Source organism: Ambystoma mexicanum, chromosome 10 (genome assembly GCF_040938575.1).
Source record: "Ambystoma mexicanum isolate Mex_15411 chromosome 10, UKY_AmexF1_1, whole genome shotgun sequence".
NCBI lineage: Eukaryota > Metazoa > Chordata > Amphibia > Caudata > Ambystomatidae > Ambystoma > Ambystoma mexicanum.
In genome coordinates, this window is record NC_090932.1 from 1,173,271,791 (window position 1) to 1,173,295,413 (window position 23,623).

Here is a 23,623-nt window from a genome sequence, read left to right on the forward strand (position 1 = left end):
GTGATTAGGAGGAGCAAGAAGGAACAAACACTTCACAGTGGTTGGGCTGGAAAGAGCATTACTGGAAAAACAAAGAAGACCAGGTGGAAAGAATATATGGATGTGGTAGAATGAGAAGACAAGAAATCCATTTAGCAGGAAACAAAATGATGCCCAACACGAACACAACTAAGAAGAAAGCATGCGTAGAGGAAGGGCAGGGAAAAAGAGAGTGTAAAACTAGAGGTAGTGACGGGCAGGGAGTATTGCACACATGCATGAAGGATGGGATAGGAAGCAGATCCAGCAAGGGAGCAGGATAGAGGAGTATACAACTACAGGAAGCCCAAGACAGAAATTGTGCACATCTCCATGGGTGATGGGACACAAGTGAATGACCTCACATCTGAATGCTGGACACGCGAAAGCACATATTGGTTGGGAGGAGGAACCTGAAGGTGAGAACATTGAGGGATGGTAGGAAGAGGATCCACAGTTCAAGAAAAGCAGAAGGTTAAGAACTGAAATGAGGGAACACCAGGCCAGGCTTATTTAGGAGGAGTAAATATCAGGACAGCCAAATACAGGAAGGACTGCATATCAGAAATGAAAAGCCCAAGCACCCATGCTCTCTTGGCTCTGAAGGAGCAGACTGTCAAACAGTGTGAAACCGACATACCTTCTCTAATATCATTGATTGATTAATTGAGAACACTACCTCCTATACCCACACAACACCCCCTCATTTTGGCCAAGGCTCTAACTGACTGCTCCTCTTCGTGTGCTCAAAAGCAATTTCAAGCCCATCCACCTGATTACCAACACAGACATTTCCACTGAGCCAATCCCCCCCACTTGAAATGACCCAATTATTGCTCCGAGATAACCTATGCAGAAACGTACTAATCTTCCACGCCAATGCTAAACATGCTCTTGAACTCCACTCTCTGATGACTGAGAGGAACCTAAACCAGGGCTGGACTGGGCACTTAAAGTGGCCCTGGAATTTTTTTTCGAAAGTGGCCCCATATTTCGCTGAAGAAGTGAGCACAGCGCGCAAGCCCAACCCTTCTATGAGGGGATTGAGATTATCCCCAAAGAAGATGTGGAATGAAATTAGTCCATTTAAACCATGTTTTAATCATATATGGATTTTACAGTGGCTCACAGCGGAGTGTGCCTCATTGTACACATAGCACATACAGTGCCAAACTCCACAGAAAGGGCCCATTAGCAGCTGCCTCAGCAGACAGAGACCTTTCAGTAAAGTGGGTGAGTGACCCTGTGATCCAAAGAACAATGAGGAAGGATTACACAAATAATAACAAAATGCTCTTTTATATTGTGCGTCACTGCCCCATCTCATATACAGTACATATTCAGACTACTCAGCATAACGGAGGACTTGTCTGCCGTAAGAGAGCTGATCAGCACAGCACACATGCAGGGCCTCTTAGCACACGCATGACACCTCCACACATACCAGGTACTTTACAGTGGCTCACAGCAGAGTGTGCCCCTTTGTACCCCTACCCCATAGCTTAGAGGAGAACTTCTTCACACACTCATGTTCGAGTTTTGGGGTTTCAATTTGGGGTTTTTTGTGTAGACAAACACAACCCCCCATCACATATCTGTAACTATTTCAGAGTCTTGGTTTTCCAAATTGGCGATTCATTGTTTTTTAGTTTTTAAACTGATGACTGGGATAATTTTCTTCTGTCATTGCGGTGTCCTGTCTAGCAAGGAGTCTGTGTGAAAGGGCAGACTGAGCCCAGGTGGGGGATGAAGGGATTACCAAATGCTGCTGCCTCTGAGGAGCCAGTTGGTTTGGGGTCAGGGCCAGATACATTATAGGGTTCTGATATGTCAGACCTACCCCACTGGCCTTAAAGTATTTGACCGTCAGAAAACCAGAGGCAATAACTGGCCGTTAAAAATGTTGCATCCGGTCCTCAAATTTGTGTCCACACTATTTAGCCTACCCACTTTTGCTTAGTTGACAAATAGGCAACACCCTACTTTCATGAAGTTTTTGGACTACCACCCGCTCAGAGAGCCGTCCAAGGGGAAATTTATCTCACAGCAGCAAAATGTGACCAGTATGTTGTATGTTCTGGAGTAACATAACACCATCACAGAGTATCACATGACCGATTTTCACTAAATCACAAGCATTATGTGTGTGGCATCATCCGCAAATGCATCATAAAAAATGAAGTAACGAAACGAGGGAAAACACATGAACTAGAGCGCTGGAGGACACGAGGTCCGAAGCCTGTTAATAGCAACATTTTTCATTTTTAGCTGAGTATTTTTCCTTCACAGAAGGTGTCTGTGTGTCAGGGTAGGATGGCAAGAGAAAAGCATTACCAGTGGCGCAGTGCTTGCCCTTTGCTGCCTGACGGGCTGGAGTCTGGACACAAACGTACCCTGCAATGTCAAACTAATTATCTCCCCAAGCAAGGCCCGTAGTGTTAAAAATCACACTTTGCTTTACTTTAGTTTCGATTTGCTACAATTGACCGAATTTAAATGGTTAAATGACGATATATATGCGGGGGGGAAACACCCCGCAGCCCTCCACCCAATCCAACCCCCACCCCAACCCCCCCTCCAAATCCCCTTATATTATTATTACACCAACCCAACACATAAAATATATTAAAATGACCATACGGTCAATTGTGCAGAAGGTCAATTAGGACCCCTATTATTCGAACAATTGTGTTATTCGAACAACTGTAAATGAACAATTTGGGTAGTACCTAACTTAAGTAGGCTCCTCATCTGACCAGCACTATGATGAGACCACCACCATCCACCAAAAAAAACACCAGTTGCTTCCAAGGAAGCTAAGGTGAGGGTCGTTTCGTTTGTGCAAACAATGTAAACTCTCTGCTGGAAGCTAGCCCTGTGCTGTAACATTTCAGTGATTGAAGTCCCGAGTCATCTACTCAGTCAGCACTGAGAAACAAAGTGCGTTTCATACTTATCAACGTTGGCCAATTCCCCTCGCTATGGTGAGTGAGCACCTATACACGAAGGCGAGTATTATCGTTAGTCTTCTTTATCTACTCAGCAGCATCAAAGGAAAAATACACTTAACAAAAAAATGTAAGCACATTTAAACAGATTTCAGAGAGCATGAAATGCAATGACTCAATGACCCGTAATGTCTGTACTCCTTATCCATTGCCCCACAACATGACACATGACCTTGGCAGTCCCCCTACTTTCAGAGAGTGCGTGACTATGGGAATTTAACGGAGGGGCAGGCCAGCCAGGGGAGTTATTTCCGGAGTATGGCACGGTGGCCTGTGCACCCCCAGCTATGAGGCACGCAGGCACAGCATGCCCCTGGGAGGCTTGACATGATAGAGATTTTGCAATTCACCCTCCTGCGGCTTTCAGAGCACGGGTCTAATGGGTTTCACTGGCAGCTGAGAGGGGAGTACAATTGCCAAGCCGTCAGCCCGCAGACACCACATCACGCACTCAGATCCTTAGACCAGAGGCGACTGACCCTCCCGTCCGGTGGAGATTACACAGAAAACAATGGTCTTATCTCAGTTTATAGTCAGCAGCAGAGCGTCAAAGCAATGCTAACAAATAAATAAACAAACTTGCATCACGGCTAGGCCTGTCTGACACACACAGGCACAGGGGTGTATCCCATTTTGTGCACTTGCAGCACTTGACTTTTCTATAGTATTAATGCACAGAGCTTGTAGGCTCTGCACACTTGGGGCGCAAACAGCGCAGTGTAGGATCGTGTCTCTACACATAGAGACGGTCACTCATTTATGGGGTCCCGCTCTGATGGGCACACGCAAGTGCAGAGAGGAGCCCTCTGCCAGGGGTGGCCGTGGCCTGGCTTCCCCACAGCAGAGCTTCAGCCAGTGGCCAGGTGTGCAGTGCAGCCCGGCCTTAGCACACAAACAATAAAGGGGCGCTACTGCCCTGTACCCACCCCACCATCCGCTTCCCTTCCTAGATGGGGCTCCCTCTCAGCCCTGCTGGCAGGCATCCTGCAAAGCCCAGCTCTACTCCCACGGTCTCTGGACAGCCCCCCTGTCTAAGAGCGTGGAAGGAGCTGAACTGCCTGGCACAGTCTGTGTTGCAACTGTGCCAGCAGGTCGCAGTGTTCCACATCGCATGTGCCCCGAGGGCAGGCCTCAGTCATCCAGCCAGCAAGACTATGCACCGAACTAGCAGTATGCCACCCGCACCCTCCTTAGCAAAGCAACGCAAAGGAAAGGTCTACACAGCAGGGGCATCGCATGTGTGGGTCATTGGCACAGGGATTGGTGTAAATGGGAAAACAGCACACAGACACAGGGCCCACCCCCCAAACAACTGTGCAGTTCATACATCCAAAAAACAAACGTGTATCAACGCTTTCCAAGCACTTCACAAAGCCATCTATCCCCTTCCATGAGGACTCGAAAATTACATGTGGTGTAGCGCTGCACATTGCATGTGCTTCCAGGGACAGATTCGAGAAAGGCAAAAGCAAGAAAGAACATTAGACATGTGCTATAAAAACACAAAGCCACTCATATTTACTCAAGGAACAAGATCCTCGAGCAAAAGATCACACGATCTCCAGATAAGCATTTTGCAGCTTACCTTATCGGCATCGGTGATCAATCTTCCTGACTTGCGGCTTGCAAGTTGCCATTAGGCCTCATGAAGCCCGGGCCAGCTCCCTGCAGCCTGACCTGCTGACTGCCTGCACTGCCAGCGCAAATGGGTGCCCAGGAGGCCCTCATGCGCAGGCGTGGGGCAAGCCCAGCCCAGTTGCTGGTAAGAAAAGAAATTGCAGCGCCTGCCTCGGTCGCACTGGTGGCAGCCAATTCACGGCAAACCACCCAGGCGGAGCCAATGCAAAATCGATGCGATCTGTGCTCAATGAGGTGTATCCTTCCGCTCAAAAAGAGGCCCTACAGGTGTGAGGCCTACCGGGGGATGTCCCGGTGTCCCGGTGGGGCAGTCCAGCCCTGCCTAAAACATTCCCACCTACCGAGCTCTGGCCTGACCTCTCTGCCCTGCACAGGCTGACCACCTTCCTTCTGTGTTCTGCAGCTTCACCAAGAACATGAAGCTATCAATGGCTGCCATTATCAAATGCTCCTCTTTGCCTGATCTAGCAAAACAACCAACACTGATAGAGATTTCCATCCTATCCTCTTCACATAAGGTAATCTGCTACCTTTCCTCTTCTACAGAATCGTTCCAGATCATCTGACCGACCCACCTGCCCAACCATACCCTTCTGCCAACAACAATCTAGTCTGGCTTCAAGCCTTATTTTCTTTAACCAAAAGCAGTGGAGCGCTGCACAAACAATGGGTTAATAGGAATACAGGGAAGGGGAAATTAAACAATACAAGAAGTAATTAGGGGTGAGGCGAGATTGACTGGCTCAGAGGTATCTGTGGTGCATTAAGAAGTTGCTCCTTGAAGATAAGGGTCTTGATTTCTCTTCTTAATTGATTGCAAGTGGGTGCAAGTCTAATGTTGATGGGCATGAGGCTCCACAGCCGAAATGGTGCAGATCGAGAAGGCCTGTTTCACAGTTGTTGGTGTTTGTTTTTTGGTTATTGTAGTTTTGCAGCACTAATCTGGCCAGGTCCTGGCTTCTTGTGGACAGTTAGCCACCAGAGATGGTGATCTTATTGACTAAGTAGGAGGGAGCATACAAAGTGACAGGTTTGTAAATGATGCAGCTAGTCTTAAAGGCAATATGTGTTTTTATGATTCGGAAGATATGGGCCCTCATTACAACCCATGCGTTAAGGGGTTAACGGCGCCGTAAAAGGTGGCGGCGCCGTTAAACCCTTAACGCCTGATTACGAGGTCCCTTTGCGGGTGGCACTTTAACGCCTGCTTTTAGCAGGCGTTAAAAAACCAACCCGCAAAGGGACCTTGGTGCTAAGTACGGTGCCGCAATTTGCGGCACCGTACTTAGCGCCTTCCCCATTCCCATTGAGCCCTATGGGGCAAAAATGGGAATGGGGAAGGGCCATGACGGCATGGGGAATTACCGCCCCGCCACCCTCGGAATGGGGCGGTAATTCCCCATTCCGCCATGGCGGAGTCGGTAAGTTAACGGCATGGACCATGGTGCTATTAGCACCATGGTCCAACGCCTGGGTCGTAATGAGGGCCATGGTCTGGAAGAAGAGCTTGACTTTCCACAAATGAGAGATTTGGTGCCAAGCTGTAAGGGTTGTCTTTTCTGGGTGTCTTTTGAAGGAGGGATGGCTGTCAATGTAAAACCCCGGTACTTGGTGCATGGTGTCAGCAGAAGGGTGAAGCCCTCTAGGTTAATTGTGGACAGCTAGGTCTGGATGAGGGTATGTTCAAGTTTATTGGGGAGGAGGAGGTATTTGTTTTAGTGGAGTTCAGTTTGAGGTATTTGCTGGACATCCATAAATTTATCAGGGTGAGGCAGGCCTTGAGCTGGTGGATGTCTTTGATGTTATGTTATGTTAATTTATTTTGTAAAGCGCACACTCGCCAAAGCATCTTGGCGCTAGCAGAGACTGGAGGAGAAGAAGATCAGTTGGAAAGAAGAGGAAAAGGTTTAGAACAGGTAGGCTTTCAGCAATCAACGAAAAGCCAGATGATTATCTGTGGATCTTAAGGGAATGGGCAAAGAGTTCCACAATTTAGCAGTGGCCACCGAGAATGAGCGGCCCCCAAATCGCTCAAACTGATAGCGAGGAACAGCAAGAAGACAGGAGCCCTTGGACGGCAGTTCGCGAGAGGGCATATAAATACAAAACATTTTGTGGCGATACTGTGCACCTGACCCATAAAAGGCCTGGTGCACTAACACCAGTGATTTAAATTGCACACGCTGGAGAACTGGCAGCCGGTGCAATGATCTAAGAACGTTAGAGATGTGAGCCCCATAAGGAGTGCCAGTGCAAATATGTGCCAGGTCATTTTGAAGAAGTTGTAACCGGTGCAGCAGGTACAAAGGTTGTGCCAGCAGCATGGAGTTACCATAATCTAGTCGAATTAATACCAACGAAGCCGTGACCAGAGACCTAAATCGGGCAGGGAGAAGCAGCAACACCCTGCGGAGAACACAAAGTTGGAAGAAGCCTGCCTTGCAAATGGCCCTGACCTGGGAATTCATCAACAATGAAGCAGAGAAAATGACTCCCAGATTTTTTACCTCCAAGACCCGAGAGGGACAAGTCCCCAGTTCAACGGGCCAGAAGGCCAGAGACCAGGTCAAGACATGCCCAGTGACAGCCCGCTGGGGACAGTTGGGGGTACACCATCAGGACCTCAGTCTTGTCCCTGTGTTTAATTTCAGCCAATTGCTGCCCATCCACTCACTCACGGCGCCATGCAACTCCTAAAATGAGATGCGAGGTCCGGCTGGGAAGAATTAAGCCGGACGATGATCTGTGTATCATCAGCATAAGAGTAACATCTGAAGCCGAAGGAGCGGATGAGCAAACCAAGAGGCCAAATGTGATGTTAAAAAGAGCCGAGGGCAAGGCCGATCCCTGGGGGAACCCACATAGCAGCATCGCAGCAGCTGAAAAAACGGAGGCAAGAGTCAATATTGGCTACGGTCGGCCAGAAAAGAGGCAAACCAAGCCAAAACTTGACCAGACAGACCGGCAACAGCCAAACGATCCTCCAATAGCACCTGGTGGTCCACTGTATCCAACGTGGATGATAAATCTCATAAAATAATGTAAGAGATTTATGTAAGGGATTTTGAGGTACAGTTGACTAATCTGGTTAATGTTAGTTTCAGACCATGTCTCTGGTAAGGTGAGATCCTATAGGCTCCATATAAATGTTGAAGATCAAGGGTAAGTGTTGGATCCTTGATGGATTCCGCAAGTGACATTTGTGGGGTGTGATCTGGAAGTATCCATCTGGACGACTGATGCCGGACTTCAAGTATGAGTTGAATAATCACTGATTCCCATGCAGTTGTTTAGTATGCCAATGATCGCTTGATGATCTACTGTGTCCTAAGGCTGCCGAGAGATCGAGGAGTACAAGGAGGCAGTGGTGGCCCTCATCAATGATGCACAGAGCATCATCTACCACTTGGCTTGTGCCAGTCTCCAATCTGTATCTGGGTATGAAGCTTAATTGGTAGGTCTGAATCAAGTTGTTGGTGTCGGTGAGTATGTGTAGTTGAGTGGTTACAGCTCTTTCGATGATCTTGCCAAGGAAACAAAGGTGTGTTTGGGGTGAAAGTTGCTGCGGTCATCAGGATACAGTGTTTTTTTATTTTAGGAGGGACAGTATTTGTCCAGTTTTGATGGTAGTGGGAAATGTTTCTTAGATGAGGAATGCATTGACGAAAGCGAGGAATGGTTGGAGTGTTCCTTGTTATGTGTTTTTAGGAGAGAGGCTATTAGGATGTCATCAGAGTAGGAGGTAGCTGTGGGGATGCTACAGTGTTAGTGAGGTCCTCCATAGATAGTGTTTTGCAGGTGGTCCATGTCGCTGTTTCACACAGTGGGATGAGTGTGGCGGTGTGTTGTGGTTTTTGTCAGTCTTTTGAAAGATTTTGCAAATGAAAAGGTTGTTAATGGCAGTGGAGTTCTCAATGGAGTGAGGCGTTAGCATGTTGGGGAGAGGATTGATGCACTGACTGCCTTTACAAGAATCTTGATTTCATTGTTAAGTTTGCAAAAATCTAGTGATCAATAGCCAACCCCTGGCCTTTTGCTTGATCTGGTCTTTTCCAGTGGCTGACTGGTTGCTGTTGACAATCTGTGCATTTTTGCATGGGCCCATCACTACCTGTCCCTTTCTCTTCCCTGGTTTTCTCTACGGCCCCCTTCCCCACAGAGCTAGAGAAGTGTTTTCAAACGAATGGAGCCAGCCTGAATGCTCCAAATTCCCGCACATACGCTGTTAAGAAGAATTTCTGAACTCTGTTCTGGAGGAGCAGAGGTTCAGAAGGCCAACCTAGTTTCTTGGAACAGGGTAACCTCTGGACAAGCCAGACCAATCAGGGTCACTATGGCAAGCGGTCAAGACTAAGGGGGTCATTCCAAGTATGGTGGTAGTCATGGCGCTATTTGCGCCATGACTGCCTCCCATACCGGTACCGACTCCGGTTTGGTTCAATGGGGACTTACAGGTATAGTCCGACCTTTGCCGGACCGGTAAATCCCCATTGAAAATGCCATTCCCCATTCCCATTTGAGCCCCCATAGGGCTCAATGGGAATGGGCAGGGCGCAAATAACGGACTCGTGTATGTCAATTCCGTTATTTGCACCCTGGTCACTTAATGGGTCCCGTCCATAAAGCCTGGTCAGACCAGGCATTACTGGAGGGACCCGCTAAGGGACCTCGTAGTAGGGCGGTTAGCGATTACCAGCACCGGTCTCCTTCCCGGTGCCTGGTATCCCTTACCGCTCAGATCGGAATGAGGTCCTAAGTCTCAGGAGGGGTGAGGGTGACTGAAAGACCTCAATGAGCATACAAAGCAAGGACACTTACAAATTACTCCAGACAGTTGTTATATTAAACATATAGACACATTTATTACAAGGCCTTTGTAACATAGACCATAGCAAAGAATCACAGTAACACTAAGTAAACCAATACATCACACTCAATACAATATACATACAAGACCAATCGGGTCTAAAGGGTTAAATGCACATAATATGTTGACAACCTAGAGGGGAAGAAAACAGGTAGTGCAGGTAATCTTTAGACCCAGTTCCACATCAAAAATACACCTAACTGAGAGACAGTCTAAGCCCTATGAAGAGAGGAGCCTTGTGCTCAATAGTACATGCATGCGCTTGTGCCAATGGGAAGGATAGGGTCTCTTCAAGGGTCTCTAGCAGCTCAGGAAGGTGGATGAGGCGATGCAGAACAAGTTCCCACTATTCCAGAAGGACCTCAACTTGAGGGAAGAGGCAGTTTGAGAGTGCGGGATGGAGTCGCTATTTTGCAATAGCTGTGGGAAGGAAAGGGGCCCTCAGGGGCTACTCGTGCGTAAAAATAGGCTCTTGCGCTAGGGGCCACCGGTTGGGGTAAGGACTACTCGTCGGTCCCCGATGCAGGCAGACCCAAACTTCACCAGTACAGTCCACTTCGCTGGCAGGTTCGAATGCGGCAAAAAGGACGTCTCGACACCTTGTAGTTCCCAAGATACAGCGATGATTCTGAAATGGGACAGTGGCGATTTCTCCGCTCCGGGCGGAGGAATTGACCCAGGTTCACTGCCGCAGGCTTCAGGGGCAAGAGGGTCACAAATGTAGCGAAGTTGCACAGTCCGTTGCCGCAGCAGGGCAACACGGTACCCGCTTTTACTCCGGTCCTGGCACACTCGTCTCACTTCAGACCTGGGAATGCCAAGTGTACGAAATTCAGTGTGAGGGTGCCATGGACACAGAGCTAGCAGTATACCAAGTTTCAAGGAACTCCTCCAAGCGGCTGCGGTGACAGAGCAAAGCAACTGGGTAAGCTTGTCAGCCCACTGGTTGGCCCAGGGACACTTTCGAGAAAGCTTACTTGCAGGGTTTGATGAAGGTGCCGAGAATAGTTGGTCCCACTATTCCAAGTGGTCGAAGTGTCTTCGCAGACCTTCTAGGATGACCAGATGCAGAGGGGTCCCACAGGACGACAGCGGGCTCAGGGTGCCAAACCTTCCAGCAGGTCACCAGCGGTTCCTCGACTCGGCTTCATGTTGCAGGATACTTGGCTCCTATCCTTTGTTCGGTGTGAACTCAGGAGATCGACAAGGAAGTGGTGTTTTCAGCCTCCTCTTATCCAAAGTTCCCTTTGCGCCAAAATGGAGAGGACCCAATGGGAGATCTGCTCACAAACACACACTCCATACGTGGACCAATCACAGACCACGGTGGTCCCAGGCATTCAGGGCATTCCAGACTCTCTGGCACCCAGGATGTGTATTGGGATCAGACATCCCAGCCCACATCCTGGAGGCACACACATAAGGCATGCAGAAGCCTGCAAAAGCATTGGGATTCGCGGAAAAGTGCATGACCAAATAAGGACTGACCCTGGTCGACTCGACCTGGGGAAGGTGAAGGGGCAAGATGGCCAAAGGACAGGACAAAGAACCTCGTGGCATGGCCATTTTTGAGCCGGGCCACCTATTTGTGCCAAACGCGGTTAACATGGCAGGAAGGGGTTAAAAATAATGTGAAAAGATAGCTGCCACCAGTGCTGTCCATGACACATCTGCAAAGTTCATAAAAAGTGCAGCAAGAGTTTCTAAGGCCTTTGGAAATGACTAGAGACCCAAATGTGCTGTATTGTAAGATACATTGCACACTTGTTACATGTTGCACAAAAGCTGCAACATGAGGAAAGGACTAAGGGAAACAAAGTCTCCCAGTACTGCCTGTCTTAAGGGCATGTCAGTTTCCCCATAAAAAGTGAGCGAAAGCCCAGAGGAGTGCAGCTGAAGGCCGTGCTTCTCTGGCAAAGTCAGTCAATGGTGTCTAAACAGCAGCAAAAAGTTTGGGGGTTGACATATGGAGGGAAAATGACATATAATTATGAAATCTTTCCTAACACTCGCCCCTCTCAGACTAAGGACAGTGGGAACTAATCCACCCCTGGATGATTTTCTTGTTCAGGTCGGTTAAACATTCTGGACAGCCCATCAGCATTGCTATGTTGGATACCTGGCCTATGCTCAATAGTGAAGTCAAAGCCTTGCAGACTTATGGACCACCTATGCAACTTTGGATTCTCTCCCTTCATGTTCATTAGCCACTTTAAGGGCTTATGGTCAGTTTGCACAGTGAAGTGGGTCCCATAGAGGTAGAGCCTCAGCTTCCTTAGGGCCCACACAACAGAGAAACATTCTTTCTCTATTGTGGACCATCTGAGCTCTCTGTCCTTAAGCTGGCGACTAATGAAGCTAATAGGGTGTTCCTTACCCTTCTCATTTACTTGTGATAGTACAGCTCCTATCCCAGTGTCAGAGGCATCTGTCTGAACAATAAAAGGTCTTTGGTAGTCAGGGGCCCTGATAACAGGGGCCTGGCACAAGGAGTATATTAAGCAATTGAAGGCCTTCTCACACTCGTCAGTCCAAGTTACCTTCTTGGGTTTCTTTGGAGTAATGAGAGCAGTCAGAGGGGCAGCTATGGTACCATAGTCTGCCATGAAATTTCTGTAGTACCCAGGGAGTTCTAAAAAGGCTTTCACTTGGTTCTGTGTGGTGGCGGTAGGCCAGTCTTGTACTGCTTGTACTGTACTGGGTACAGGCTGTATCCTCCCTCCACCTACTTCATGTCCAAGGTAGACCACTGATCCTTGCCCAATCTGGCACTTACTGGCCTTTATGGTCAAGTGGGCCTTCTGAAGAGCGTCTAACACAATCCCCAGGTGTTTCACATGGTCTTCCCAGGTGGCACTGAAAACTGCTATATCATCCAGATATGCAAGGTGGAATTCATCCAACCCATTCAACACATGATTCACAAGCCTCTGGAAAGTGGCAGGTGCATTCTTCAACCCGAAAGGCATTACCCTGAACTGGTAAAGACCCTCTGGAGTTGAGAAAGCGGTCTTCTCATTAGCATGTTCTGCAAGGGCTATTTGCCAAAAGCCTGCAGTGAGGTCAAACGTGCTGAGGTACTTGGAGGCACCCAAAGTATCCACCAGCTCATCTGTTCTAGGCAAGGGGTGTACATCTGTCTTGGTGACAGCATTCAGAGCCCTGTAATCCACACAGAACCTCAATTCAGAAGTACCTGCCTTTGGAACCAAAACCACTGGGCTGGACCAAGGACTACTGGAGGGTTCAATCACCCCAAGATCCAACATTTTGTTGACCTCTGTCTTAATGTAAGACCTTACTTTGTCTGACATTCTGTATCCCCTACTTTTGGTAGGTACACTGTCTCCTGTGTCTATGTTATGTTTGCACCAAGGTGTCAAACCAGGGGACTGTGAAAACAAGGGGGAAAATTGCCTAAGCAAACTTTTCACCTCAGACTGTTGATCAGAAGTCAGGTGAGGGGCCACTCGGACAACCTCAATGGAGCTGTCTGAAGGACTGCTTTCGAATAGGTCAGGGAGAGGTTCCGACTCCTCCTCCTCAACATCTGAAGCCAGCAGCAGTGCAGCGATTTCAACTCTTGGGATGAAAGCCTTCAGTCTATTTACATGGAACACTTTTGGAGCCTGTCGAGGCCTTCCGAGGTCCACCAAATAGTTGACCTCTCCCACAGTGACTCCACCACTGTGTTAGGGCCTGGCCATTTGTCCTGTAAAGCCCTAGGCCTTACAGGATTCATGCTCAGGACTTGCTGACCAGGTGTGAAATTGATGATGGAAGCTTTCTGGTCATACCAATGTTTCACCAGGGCTTGCCCTGCCTTCAACTTTTCACTAGCCAGCCCCATCAGGAGTACCATCCTTTTTCTGAGCCCTAGCACATAGTTCAATACATTGGTAGTAATGGGGGGAGTGGGCATCTCCCATCCCTCCTTGACTATGGCTAAGAGTCCCCTTACAGGGTGACCAAACAGAAGTTCAAAGGGGCTGAAGCCAAAACCCTCTTGTGGTACTTCTCTGTAGGCAAACAGTAAGCATGGTAACAGAAGATCCCATTTTCTTCTTTGAGGTTCTTCCAGAGCCCCAATCATGCTTTCGAAGGTCCTGTTAAATCTTTCTACCAGACCATTGGTCTGTGGGTGGTATACGGAGGAAAACATATAGGTGACACCACATTACTTCCACATGGCCTGCATTTACTTTGGTCACACTAGGAACTCACAGTTTTTTTTGTGAAGTGGGTAGGGATGGATACATCTCTACCACTGAACTCACAAATGCAAGTAAGTACACTCTATCGTGCTAAAAGACACAAAGCCGATCCAGACTATATGTGTGTCTGCCATTTTTCGGATGAAATTCTAAAATCTTTAATGAGCTTTCTCCGTTAGGCAGGTGCAGGAATGTCTATTAAAAAGACTGGAGAGTGTGCATTGTATTCTCCAGTGGGTTCCTCTTTTGCATCTGAGCATGGAAGAATCTTGTAGGGTCCTTGATATTTGTTTTTCAGGATCCTAATAGGGAAGACCCTGCCTGTGCTGTTTACTGGAGCACTAGGTCAGGTGTCCCAATAGCTGACCGGTTTCTGTGGTATGAAAGTGGTTACACCACATTCCTCGAGGCTTGAGGAGGCACACAGTTGGGTTCCTCCTAGTTTTCAGTGGCAGCTTTGTCTGCATTATTTAAGGCCCTCTCCCCTTTCCATGTGGTAAATGATTCTATGCACGGATGGGTGAGGCAGCCCGAGACCTGCTACTTTCGTCTGCAAAGAGGTCTGGCGGGCTGCACGCAGCGTCTTCTGCATATACTTTGACATAAAGTTGCTGCCTCTGTCAGACACAACTTCTTTAGAGAAGCCAACCCCAGTAAATATTCCAAGCAAAGCTTTTGCAATTGACTTGGCAGTCACAGGTTTCAATGGGATGGCCTCGGGATACCTGGTGGCATGGTCGACCAGCACCAGGATAAACCCATTGCCTGAGGATGTTTGGGGGTCAAAGGGAGCAACAATGTCAATCCCTACCCTCTCAAATGGTACCCCCACAACTGGGACTGGTACCAGTGGAGCCTGGATGGTTGAGCCACTCTTACCAGATAACTGGCAGGAGGCACAACTCCTGCAGTGACTTTCTACTTACACCCCCATCTTGGGCCAGTAGAAGTGCATGGATAACCTTTGCATGGTTCTCTTGATTCCAAGGTGACCAGCAAGGGGCACTTCATGCGCCAGTTGCAGGAAGAAGGGTCTTACAGCAAGGTAACCACCAACCTCCTATGGTCTCCTTCTGTAGACTCTGTAGGCTCACTATACAGGAGCCCACCTTCCCAATAAATCCTGTGCTTCCCAGGAGGTTCACCCTCAAGCTGGGAGCAGGCCTATCTCCTTAGGCCTTCCAAAGATGGGCACTCACGTTGGCCCTTACTAAATTCTTCCCTGTCAGGACCACCTTCTACTAACAAATCTTTTATTCAGGATGGTCACTGGGGTCAAATACTTCAGGTATCACCAACTCCTCTTCAGGTCCTGGTGATTGACCAACTACCTCCACCTCAGTGGTAGGTGAGTTAGTAGGGAATATTTTCTTTCCCTCTTTTTGATTTCCTTACTCCTTTAGCCTTGGGTTTCCCCTTTGTCGCTGGTAGGGCATTGGTCTTGGCCAGTGGTGCCCTTGTTTGAGACCTTCTGCAGGGTCTGTCAGCTGTATCTCCCACAAGCCCTAGATCTCTGAGATCATTTCCCAGCAAGACCTTTCCTGAGACACTCCTCTGTATGCTCACTGGAATCCTGACTGCTGTACCATTTATAGTAAGATTTACAGGTATTACTGGGAACATGAGAAGTGGGCCATCAGCCAACTTAGTGGGCAACAGAGGAGCTCTGACAACTTCCTCTGGGTCCACCAAGGTAGAATCCACTACAGTTAGACTACACCCACTATCCCTAAGAGCTGGACTATCTACTCCATTGATCAGCACACTGTCTTTAAAGTAGTGCTTGGTATTATCTGGAATCCTAGCATAAGCCTCTGAGATTTTAGGCTCCCGGGAACCCAGGGAAACTAAAACTACCTCAGCTTCTATCCCACTGAGGAAGGAGTCTGAGGAGAAGGATGCCCCTGTAATTGCTTCTTCCTCATCGGAGGAGAGGGCCAGATTAGCAGAGTGGACCCCCAAGGTTTTGACCTTACATCTGGGATCCCCCTTCACATCGTCAGTTGCTACACAAGCAAAACAAGATCCAGTGGGTCTGTTTACATAGGGAGGCTTACTATAACCAGAGTTCTGTATTGGAGGCTGACCTCCACTACCCTGTGAGTTCTCTTGGGTCTTACCCTTATTTTTCTTTTTGTGGCCCTTATGCGAGGAAGATTTATCAGATTCCCCACCCTCCTTATCTTTTGACTTTTTCCTTTCCACCTGCTTACCAGGATGAGTATTGTCCTTATGGGACACTCTATGTGACATCCACAAATCTGCTGGTATGGCAAGCTTCTTAGGATCTATCTCCTTTGAATCTGCCAAATGCTGCTTAAGCTCAGGGGAAGAAGATGCAAAAATATGTTCCAGCATGACAAGACATATCATACCTTCAAAATGTAGAGGCCGTATAACCTTCAACCCAGCCAGTCAAGTTCTTTAAGGATTCAGTTACATAAGATATCCAAGTACCACCTTCTTTCTTTTTGTACTCTCCGAATCTTTTCAAGTATTGGGCAGGAGTCTTTCCAAACTTGAAGACAAGAGTTTGCTTCAACATTGCAAAATCTGCTCTCTCAGCCTTTGACATTACCATAATGGCACTGAAGCCAGAATGTGGCAGTCTGCTAAGTAACCAGGCAATTTTATCAGCATTGTCAACTTGTTGAACTTCACATGCATACTGAAAAGTATTCAGGCAGTCCCTAATGTCATTCTTTTCCTCATACACACAGAGCAGATCCTCAGGAAACCTTGGATCAGAGGAGGCACAGACCCATGTCCAGGACGCTTGGATCCATTGGCAACTTGAAGCTTGGCCAGTTCCAACTGGTGATCCCTGTCTTTCTGTTTTTCTGCCTGCTCTATTTTCAGTTTGGCCATGTTAAATTCAAGCTCCTTCTGCCTAAACAGCAGCTGAATTCAAGCATGGTCTCGCCTTCAGCACTGGCAGAGGAAACGTTAGACATTACATCTTCCAAATCCTCATGGTCCCTGGAGACCAGTGCAGCGACAGAACTACTAGTTCTGCCAGTGGGAGCAGCCCCACCTCCTTCTGCACTGTCATCAGAAGCTAAGGCACTAAGCTGAGCTTCTTGCCAGTCCATGATTCTTTGGATCATTTCCATTTGTTTGCCTTGAGCAGAGACACCTCTCTCAGCACACATCTTTCTCAATGTTTCAGATTTAGAAGCATGTAAAGTTAACAAGGTACTTGTTTCCATATTGTTAGATAGGACTATGGTTTTTTTCAGTTATACTACAACAATTCACTATGTGTCCTGGTAGGAATACCTTGAAATGCCTTCACTAGTATGCAACAATGGATACCTTCAGTCCTATCCCACCGCTGTACACCAATTTGTTAAGAAGGATTTCTGAACTCTGTTCTGGAGGAGCAGAGGTTCAGAAGGCCAGCCTAGTTTCTTGGAACAGGGTAACCTCTGGACAAGCCAGACCAATCAGGGTAGCTATGGCAGGCGGTCAAGACTAAGTCTTGGGGGGGGTGAGGGTGACTGAAAGACCTCAATGAGCATACAAAGCAAGGACATTTACAAATTACTCCAGAGAGGGGTTATATGGAAAATATAGACACGTTTATTACAAGGCCTTTGTAACATAGACCATAGCAAAGAATCACAGTAACACTAAGTAAATCAATACATCACACTCAATACAATATATATACAAGACCAATGGGGTCTAAAGGGTTAAATGCACAAAATATGTTGACAATCTAGAGGGGAAGAAAACAGGCAGTGCAGGTGATCTTTAGACCCAGTTCCACATCAATAATACACCTAACTGAGAGGCAGTCCAAGCCCTACGAAGAGAGGAGCCTTGTGCTCAATAGTACATGCACGCGCTTGTGCCAATGGGCAGGATAGGGTCTCTTCAAGAATCTCTAGCAGCTCAGGAAGAAGGATGAGGCGATGCAGAACAAGTTCCCACTATTCAAGAAGGACCTCCACTTCAGGGCAGAGGCAGTTTGAGAATGCGGGATGGAGTCGCTATTTTGCAATAGATGTGGAAAGGAAAGGGGCCCTCAGGAGCATAAAAATGAGCTCCTGTGCTAGGGGCCACTGGTTGGGGGTAAGGAATACTCACTGGTCCCCGACGCAGGCAGACCCAAACTTCGCCAGTACAGTCCACTTCGCTGGCAGGTTCGAATGCGGCAAAAAGGATGTCTTGGCACCTTGTACTTCCCAAGATACAGCGATGATTCCCAAAAGGGACAGTGGTGATTTCTCCGCTTCGGGAGGAGGAATCGACCCAGGTTCACTGCAGCAGGCTTCAGGGGCAAGAGGGTCACAAATGCAGCAAACTTGCACAGGTCGTTGTCAAGGCAGGGCAACACAGTTACCGCGTTTACTCCGGTCCTGGCGCACTCGTCTCACTTCAGACCTGGGAATGCCAAGTGTACGAAATGCGGTGTGAGGGTGCCGTGAACACAGAGCTAGCAGTATACCAAGTTTCGAGGGCCTCCTCCAAACGGCGACAGTGACAAAGCAACTGGGTAAGCTGGTCAGCCCACTGGTTGGCCAAGGAGCCCCTTCAGGGAAAGCCTACGTGCAGGGTTTGATGAAGATGCCGAGAATAGTTGGTCCCACTATTCCAAGGGGTCGAAGCGTCTTTGCAGACCTTCTAGGATGACCAGTTGTAGAGGAGTCCCCACAGGACGACAGCGGCTCATGGTGCCAAACTTTCCTGCTGGTCACCAGCAGTTCCTCGACTTGGCTTCGTGTTGCAGGATACTTGGCTCCTATCCTTTGTTCAGTGTGAACTCAGGAGATCGACATGGTAGTGGTGTTTTCAGCCTCCTCTTATCCAAAGTTCCCATCGTGCCAAAACGGAGAGCACCCAATGGGAGATCTGCTCACAAACACACACTCCATACGTGGACCAATCACAGACCACAGTGGTCCCAGGCATTCAGGGCATTCCAGACTCTCTGGCACCCAGGATGTGGATTGGGATCAGACATCCCAGCCCACATCCTGGAGGCACACACACAAGGCATGCAGAAGCCCACGAAAGCATTGGGATTCGCGGGAAAGTGCATGACCAAATAAGGACTGACCCGGGTCGACTCAACCTGGGGAAGGTGAAGGGGCAAAATGGCCAAAGTACAGTACAGGACAAAGAACCTTGTGGCATGGCCATTTTGAAGCCAGGCCACCTATTCGTGCCAAACGCGGTTAACGCAGTTAACATAGCCGGAAAGGGTTAAAAATAATGTGAAAAGATAGCTGCCACCAGTCCTGTCCATGACACATCTGCACAGTTCATAAAAAGTCCAGCGAGTGTTTCTAGGGCCTTTGGAAATGACTATAGACCCAAGTGTGCTGTATGGTTAGATACATTGCACACTTGTTACATGTTGCACAAAAGCTGCAACATGAAGAAAGGACTAAGGGAAACAAAGTCTCCCAGTACTGACTGTCTTAAGGGCATGTCAGTTTTCTCATAAAAAGTGAGCAAAAGGCCAGAGGAGTGCAGCTGAAGGCAAATTCAGTCAATGGTGTCTAAACAGCAGCAAAACGTTTGGGGGTTGACACATGGAAGGAAAATTACTTATCATTATGAAATCTTTCCCAACATACGCCGCGGCACTGTCCACAATATATCAACACTCTTTCAACCCTAACACAGTTCTGTCCACGTTCTATGAATGGATGGCTGGCCCTTGAGACTATGGCCCCTTTGAAACCTACCAAATTCAAGGCTAAATCTGCAAATGCCAAATTGCACTAAAACGTCCTAACTGTGACCTTGAAAGTAAATAAAAAAATGCTATGGACCAATTACGCTACCTTTCACACCTTAACGCATAACACTTAGAGCAGAACAACACTGCCTCAATCATAAACCATTGCAATGCTCTAAAATTACTAAAACACATACAGTTCTCTACAACACTCCTTGCAGTTTTCTTCACAATGTTCTTGACATTTTCCACAAGGTCTTGGTCCCTACTCTAAAGAGGGAAGTGCAGCCTAAACTGCTAGGTCACATCCCTTCTGCATGAGACCACAAAGCAACCTCAGATATGTTTCGGCTTCACTGGGCATCACCAGGGAAGCACAGCTTGGGTCTCTAGGCAGTGCATGCTTCAGGTGGTCCACCTCTGGGTCTATCCGTTCCACTTAGGGTAACCAATGTAAAACTGAAGCATGACGGATAGACTTGAATCCCAAGCTTGTCTAGAGTCCCCAACTACACCTCACTGATGAAGCCCACTGAGCCCGAAACATATGGGGTTGCTTGTGGCCTTGTGTAGAAGGGATGTGACCTGGCAGATGCCCCCTTTTGAATTGCTGAATTAAAAAATATTGCCCAGTGCAAATCCAGTCGTTCTAATTCACTCAAAAACGCTCATCCAGCTCTCTTCGGTTTTGCAGGAGACTTAGAAATCAACATAACACAAATGATCCAGATGGGTAAATAGATTAAAGACAGAACAACAGAAGACGTATATGAGAGAAATGCCCAAAGCAGTGGCGTTGCTAGGGGGGCTGAGGGGGCTATAGCCCCGGGTCTTTTGGTGGTAGCCCTGGATTGAAGATCAGGGGCTACAGCAAAAAGGCTAGCTACCCCCGAGTCCCAACAGTCCCGACATTAGCATAGCCCCGGATCTTTTCCACACCTAGCAACACACCTGGCCCAAAGTACAGGAATGAGATGCATCAAGGTGAGTGCAGAAAGTGCACGTCAAGGGAGGGGAGTAGAGGAGCGGTGCACTTCAGGAGGGACAGGTGCAGGAGGAAGTGCATATAAGCAGTGGTGAGTAAATAAAAAGTGCAGAAGATGATGAATATGTGGTGGAAAACGTGTACATCATCATAAGTCCTTAAAGGGAGGAGTGCACGTTGAAACAGGCACAAGTAGAAAGAGGCTCAGACAGAAAAACATGTATTCCAGAACAGTTTATGACATGAAGCAAATAAAATCAGCTTTTGGCTGCATGAAATGTAATAATTTGTATCCATCAGAGGGAGTAAACACAGGCATCATGCAGAGGTGTTGCTAGGTCTGGAAAAGATCAGGACCTACGCTAATGTCGAGACTGTCGGGACTCAGGGCTAGCTAGCCTGAACTTCTGTCTGGGGCTACAACCAAAAGGATCTAGGTGATCACTGCGATGGCCAAAAATGCCAACTTTTTGTTTTAACCCTTTACACCACATATATATGTGGACCCCCCATTATTAATATTATACTCTAAACTCCCCCCCCCACATATATATATGGTGTAAGGGGGGTTAAAAAGAAAAGAAAAAGTCGGCATTTTCGGCCGTTGCAGTTTCCAGGTCGACATTTTTGTACGATTCCCAACCAAAAGACTCGGGCCATAGTAAGGACCGTGCCTAGCAACACCACTGCATGTATGCAGAACAGGACAGAACAGCACACAATGATTTGCACATCAAGACCAATTAGTAAATCAGGACAGGCAAATCTAGGAAGGTGTGCAAACCAGTGCTCTCAAGTGCAGCAAGAAGATTGCATCAGTAAAAACTCAGAATAAGGAGTGCACCACTGGACAGTCACATGCTGGAAGGAGTGCAAATTGGCAGAACATTTGCACAAGGGGTGGCACACAAAGAAAGCAGGTATATCAGCACAGGTACATACAGGATATTGTGCACAGTGGGCAGGAACACACAAGGAGAAATGTGCATGTGGCAGGCGCATGTAGGAATGAATGTTCATCGATTTAGGGAGTGGTGAATAGAGGAAAGCTTGCCCTTTGATGTGGTGCATGACAAATAATAACAGGGCATTAGGACTCAGGCAGCAACAGTAAATCGCAAACCAAAAGAGGTGATGGTTGGAAGGTTTGGAATGAATCCTAATCTCTGGCATTGCTCTGGGCAACCCTCCATACCATCGCTCTTTGCCTGCCAAGCCATTACAAAAGGGGAAAGACCATATGCAAATCAGACTTGGCCCCACCCCAAAAGGGGCAATCCATCCCGAACTGCTTGGTCACATTCCTTCTGCACGAGACCACACGCATCCCCAAACATGTTTCGGCCTAGTTGGGCCTCATCGGTGAGGAGTAGCTTGGGTCACTAGGCCCAGCAGGCACAGGACCCACATCTGGGCATACCCGTCCCACTCGGGTTGACTTGCGCAAAACAAAAGAGGTGATGGTTGGAAGGTTTGGAATTAATCCTAACCACTGCCTGGTAAATCAGCACGAGAACTGTTCCATGTGCAACAGCACAACAGCAATGGAAGCTAGTCAAGTCTACTACCAACAGTCACCTTCTTTTGTACATCTTATCTGCTGTAATCTCCTACTCCAAAAACAATGTGATAATGTGATTTCCTGACCTCAAAATGTATCTAACAGCAACATATACAGGTTCCAGTGTAGGGCCAGCCAGCAGGTTGGTAATGCGTTTTAGGATATTGTTTGTATAATTAATATAATTGGGTCTTGCTTTTTAAAATTTAAAGCAAGGCCTTTCCATGGTCATAAGAATGAATGTGAAGTCCCAACAGCCTATCCAAGGATGTATTTTAAAGAGCTCCCTTCTTCTAACATGCTAAAAGGAGGTAATGTTGACAGTGGCAACCACGGTGTCTCACTTCTGGACCAGCCAGAGGAGGGTAAACCTCAACCCAAGAGTTTGTTCTTCACACAGCTATGTTACCTCCACTTCTCTACGTAGGAGGTCATCGTATTATCAACGTTACTTCTCTTCTGTTTTCTAAATCACAAAACAATGTAAACGCTTTTAGAGACTGAATAGCTCCTATTGCAATATCCACGCTCAACAAATGCTGCATTTGGCCGAGTGGAATCCCTTGGCAATTTCAGAAAATACATATGTTACAATATCGTTCCGCAAGTTTGGGTCTAAAATGATGTTTTCCACTTAAAATCACACTTCCCAATGACTTTGTGATGACCGGTAGAACCGCCATATATTCCTTCTGTTCTGCCAAATCCACATCTCAGAGGCTAAACATACCTCCAGCAGACACCAGTGGCATCAACAGCCTCAGAATAAAAAAAAATAAACAAGGACTTACCCCAATAATGAGATTTTTCTTTACTTCTGGGTCATGAGCAGAATCCCTGCTTCGTCAGTTGCCTCACAGTGTCAGTGAAGGGTGCACCCGTTAAGATGTACAATCCCAACCTCCGAATACTCGGGTGCACATATAAAAAAAACTCAACACCATTTGCTTCCACTCTCCATGGCTTCTAGGTTGCTAGAGGAATTTTGTGATACCACAAGTAAACAAAGGGAGGATCACATTCACCTAACCAGTGCCTTTTGTGGCTGGCACAAAAAAAATCCTTTGGAAGATGCCCTCAATCGAGGGCCCGCTTCTGTGGTCCTCTATTGGAAGATGCAGCGTCCAAGAGAACAATCGTTACTGTGGTAACCTGTTCTTCTCTTGTATGGTCAATCTTTATTAGAATCACAGCTATGCCCTACATCTTACAGCAGTCACTGATAGATGTAAGGTGATGGGGATTTATGGGTTGTTCTACTTAGCAAAAACAACAGCTATGCATTGGCCTCCATATTTTGTAATGAGCCATAAGAAGAGGATGTCTTGATACTGCTACTGCAGGACTCAGGGCAAGAATAAAGCCTATATCAGTGGTGGCTTCACAACCATTTTGTTGGCTGACTGGGTCTGGAGATTTTAACATGTGCTAAAAGATACCGAAAACCTCCTCCCCATACAATGGCAATGACTGATTATTCACGTGTTTGACAGTTGTTTTGTGCTCACCCATGCTTAAGATTGTCAAAGTTCCCAAAATCCCTCGCACGACAGGATGAATCACATTTTGCTCAATTGGGAGATTCAATTTTTTAAGATAAAGAGCAAATCAATATTTTTTCTTGGGTTCCAAACTCTCAT

The 23,623-nt window shown here is 47.4% G+C and overlaps 1 protein-coding gene across 5 annotated transcripts in view; it reads right to left on the minus strand.

The window, feature by feature from the left end:
* AIFM3 (AIF family member 3) overlaps nt 1-23,623 on the minus strand; it is a 479,089-nt gene that overhangs the window by 44,246 nt on the left and 411,220 nt on the right. For 2 of the 5 annotated variants that reach the window (XM_069619123.1, XM_069619125.1), the window contains exon 21: nt 22,393-22,449. The exons of the other annotated variants lie outside the window; for them this stretch is intronic. In XM_069619123.1, coding sequence (XP_069475224.1) covers nt 22,393-22,449 — 57 coding nt within the window. The remainder of the gene's footprint in view (nt 1-22,392; nt 22,450-23,623) is intronic. 5 annotated transcript variants of the gene reach the window in all.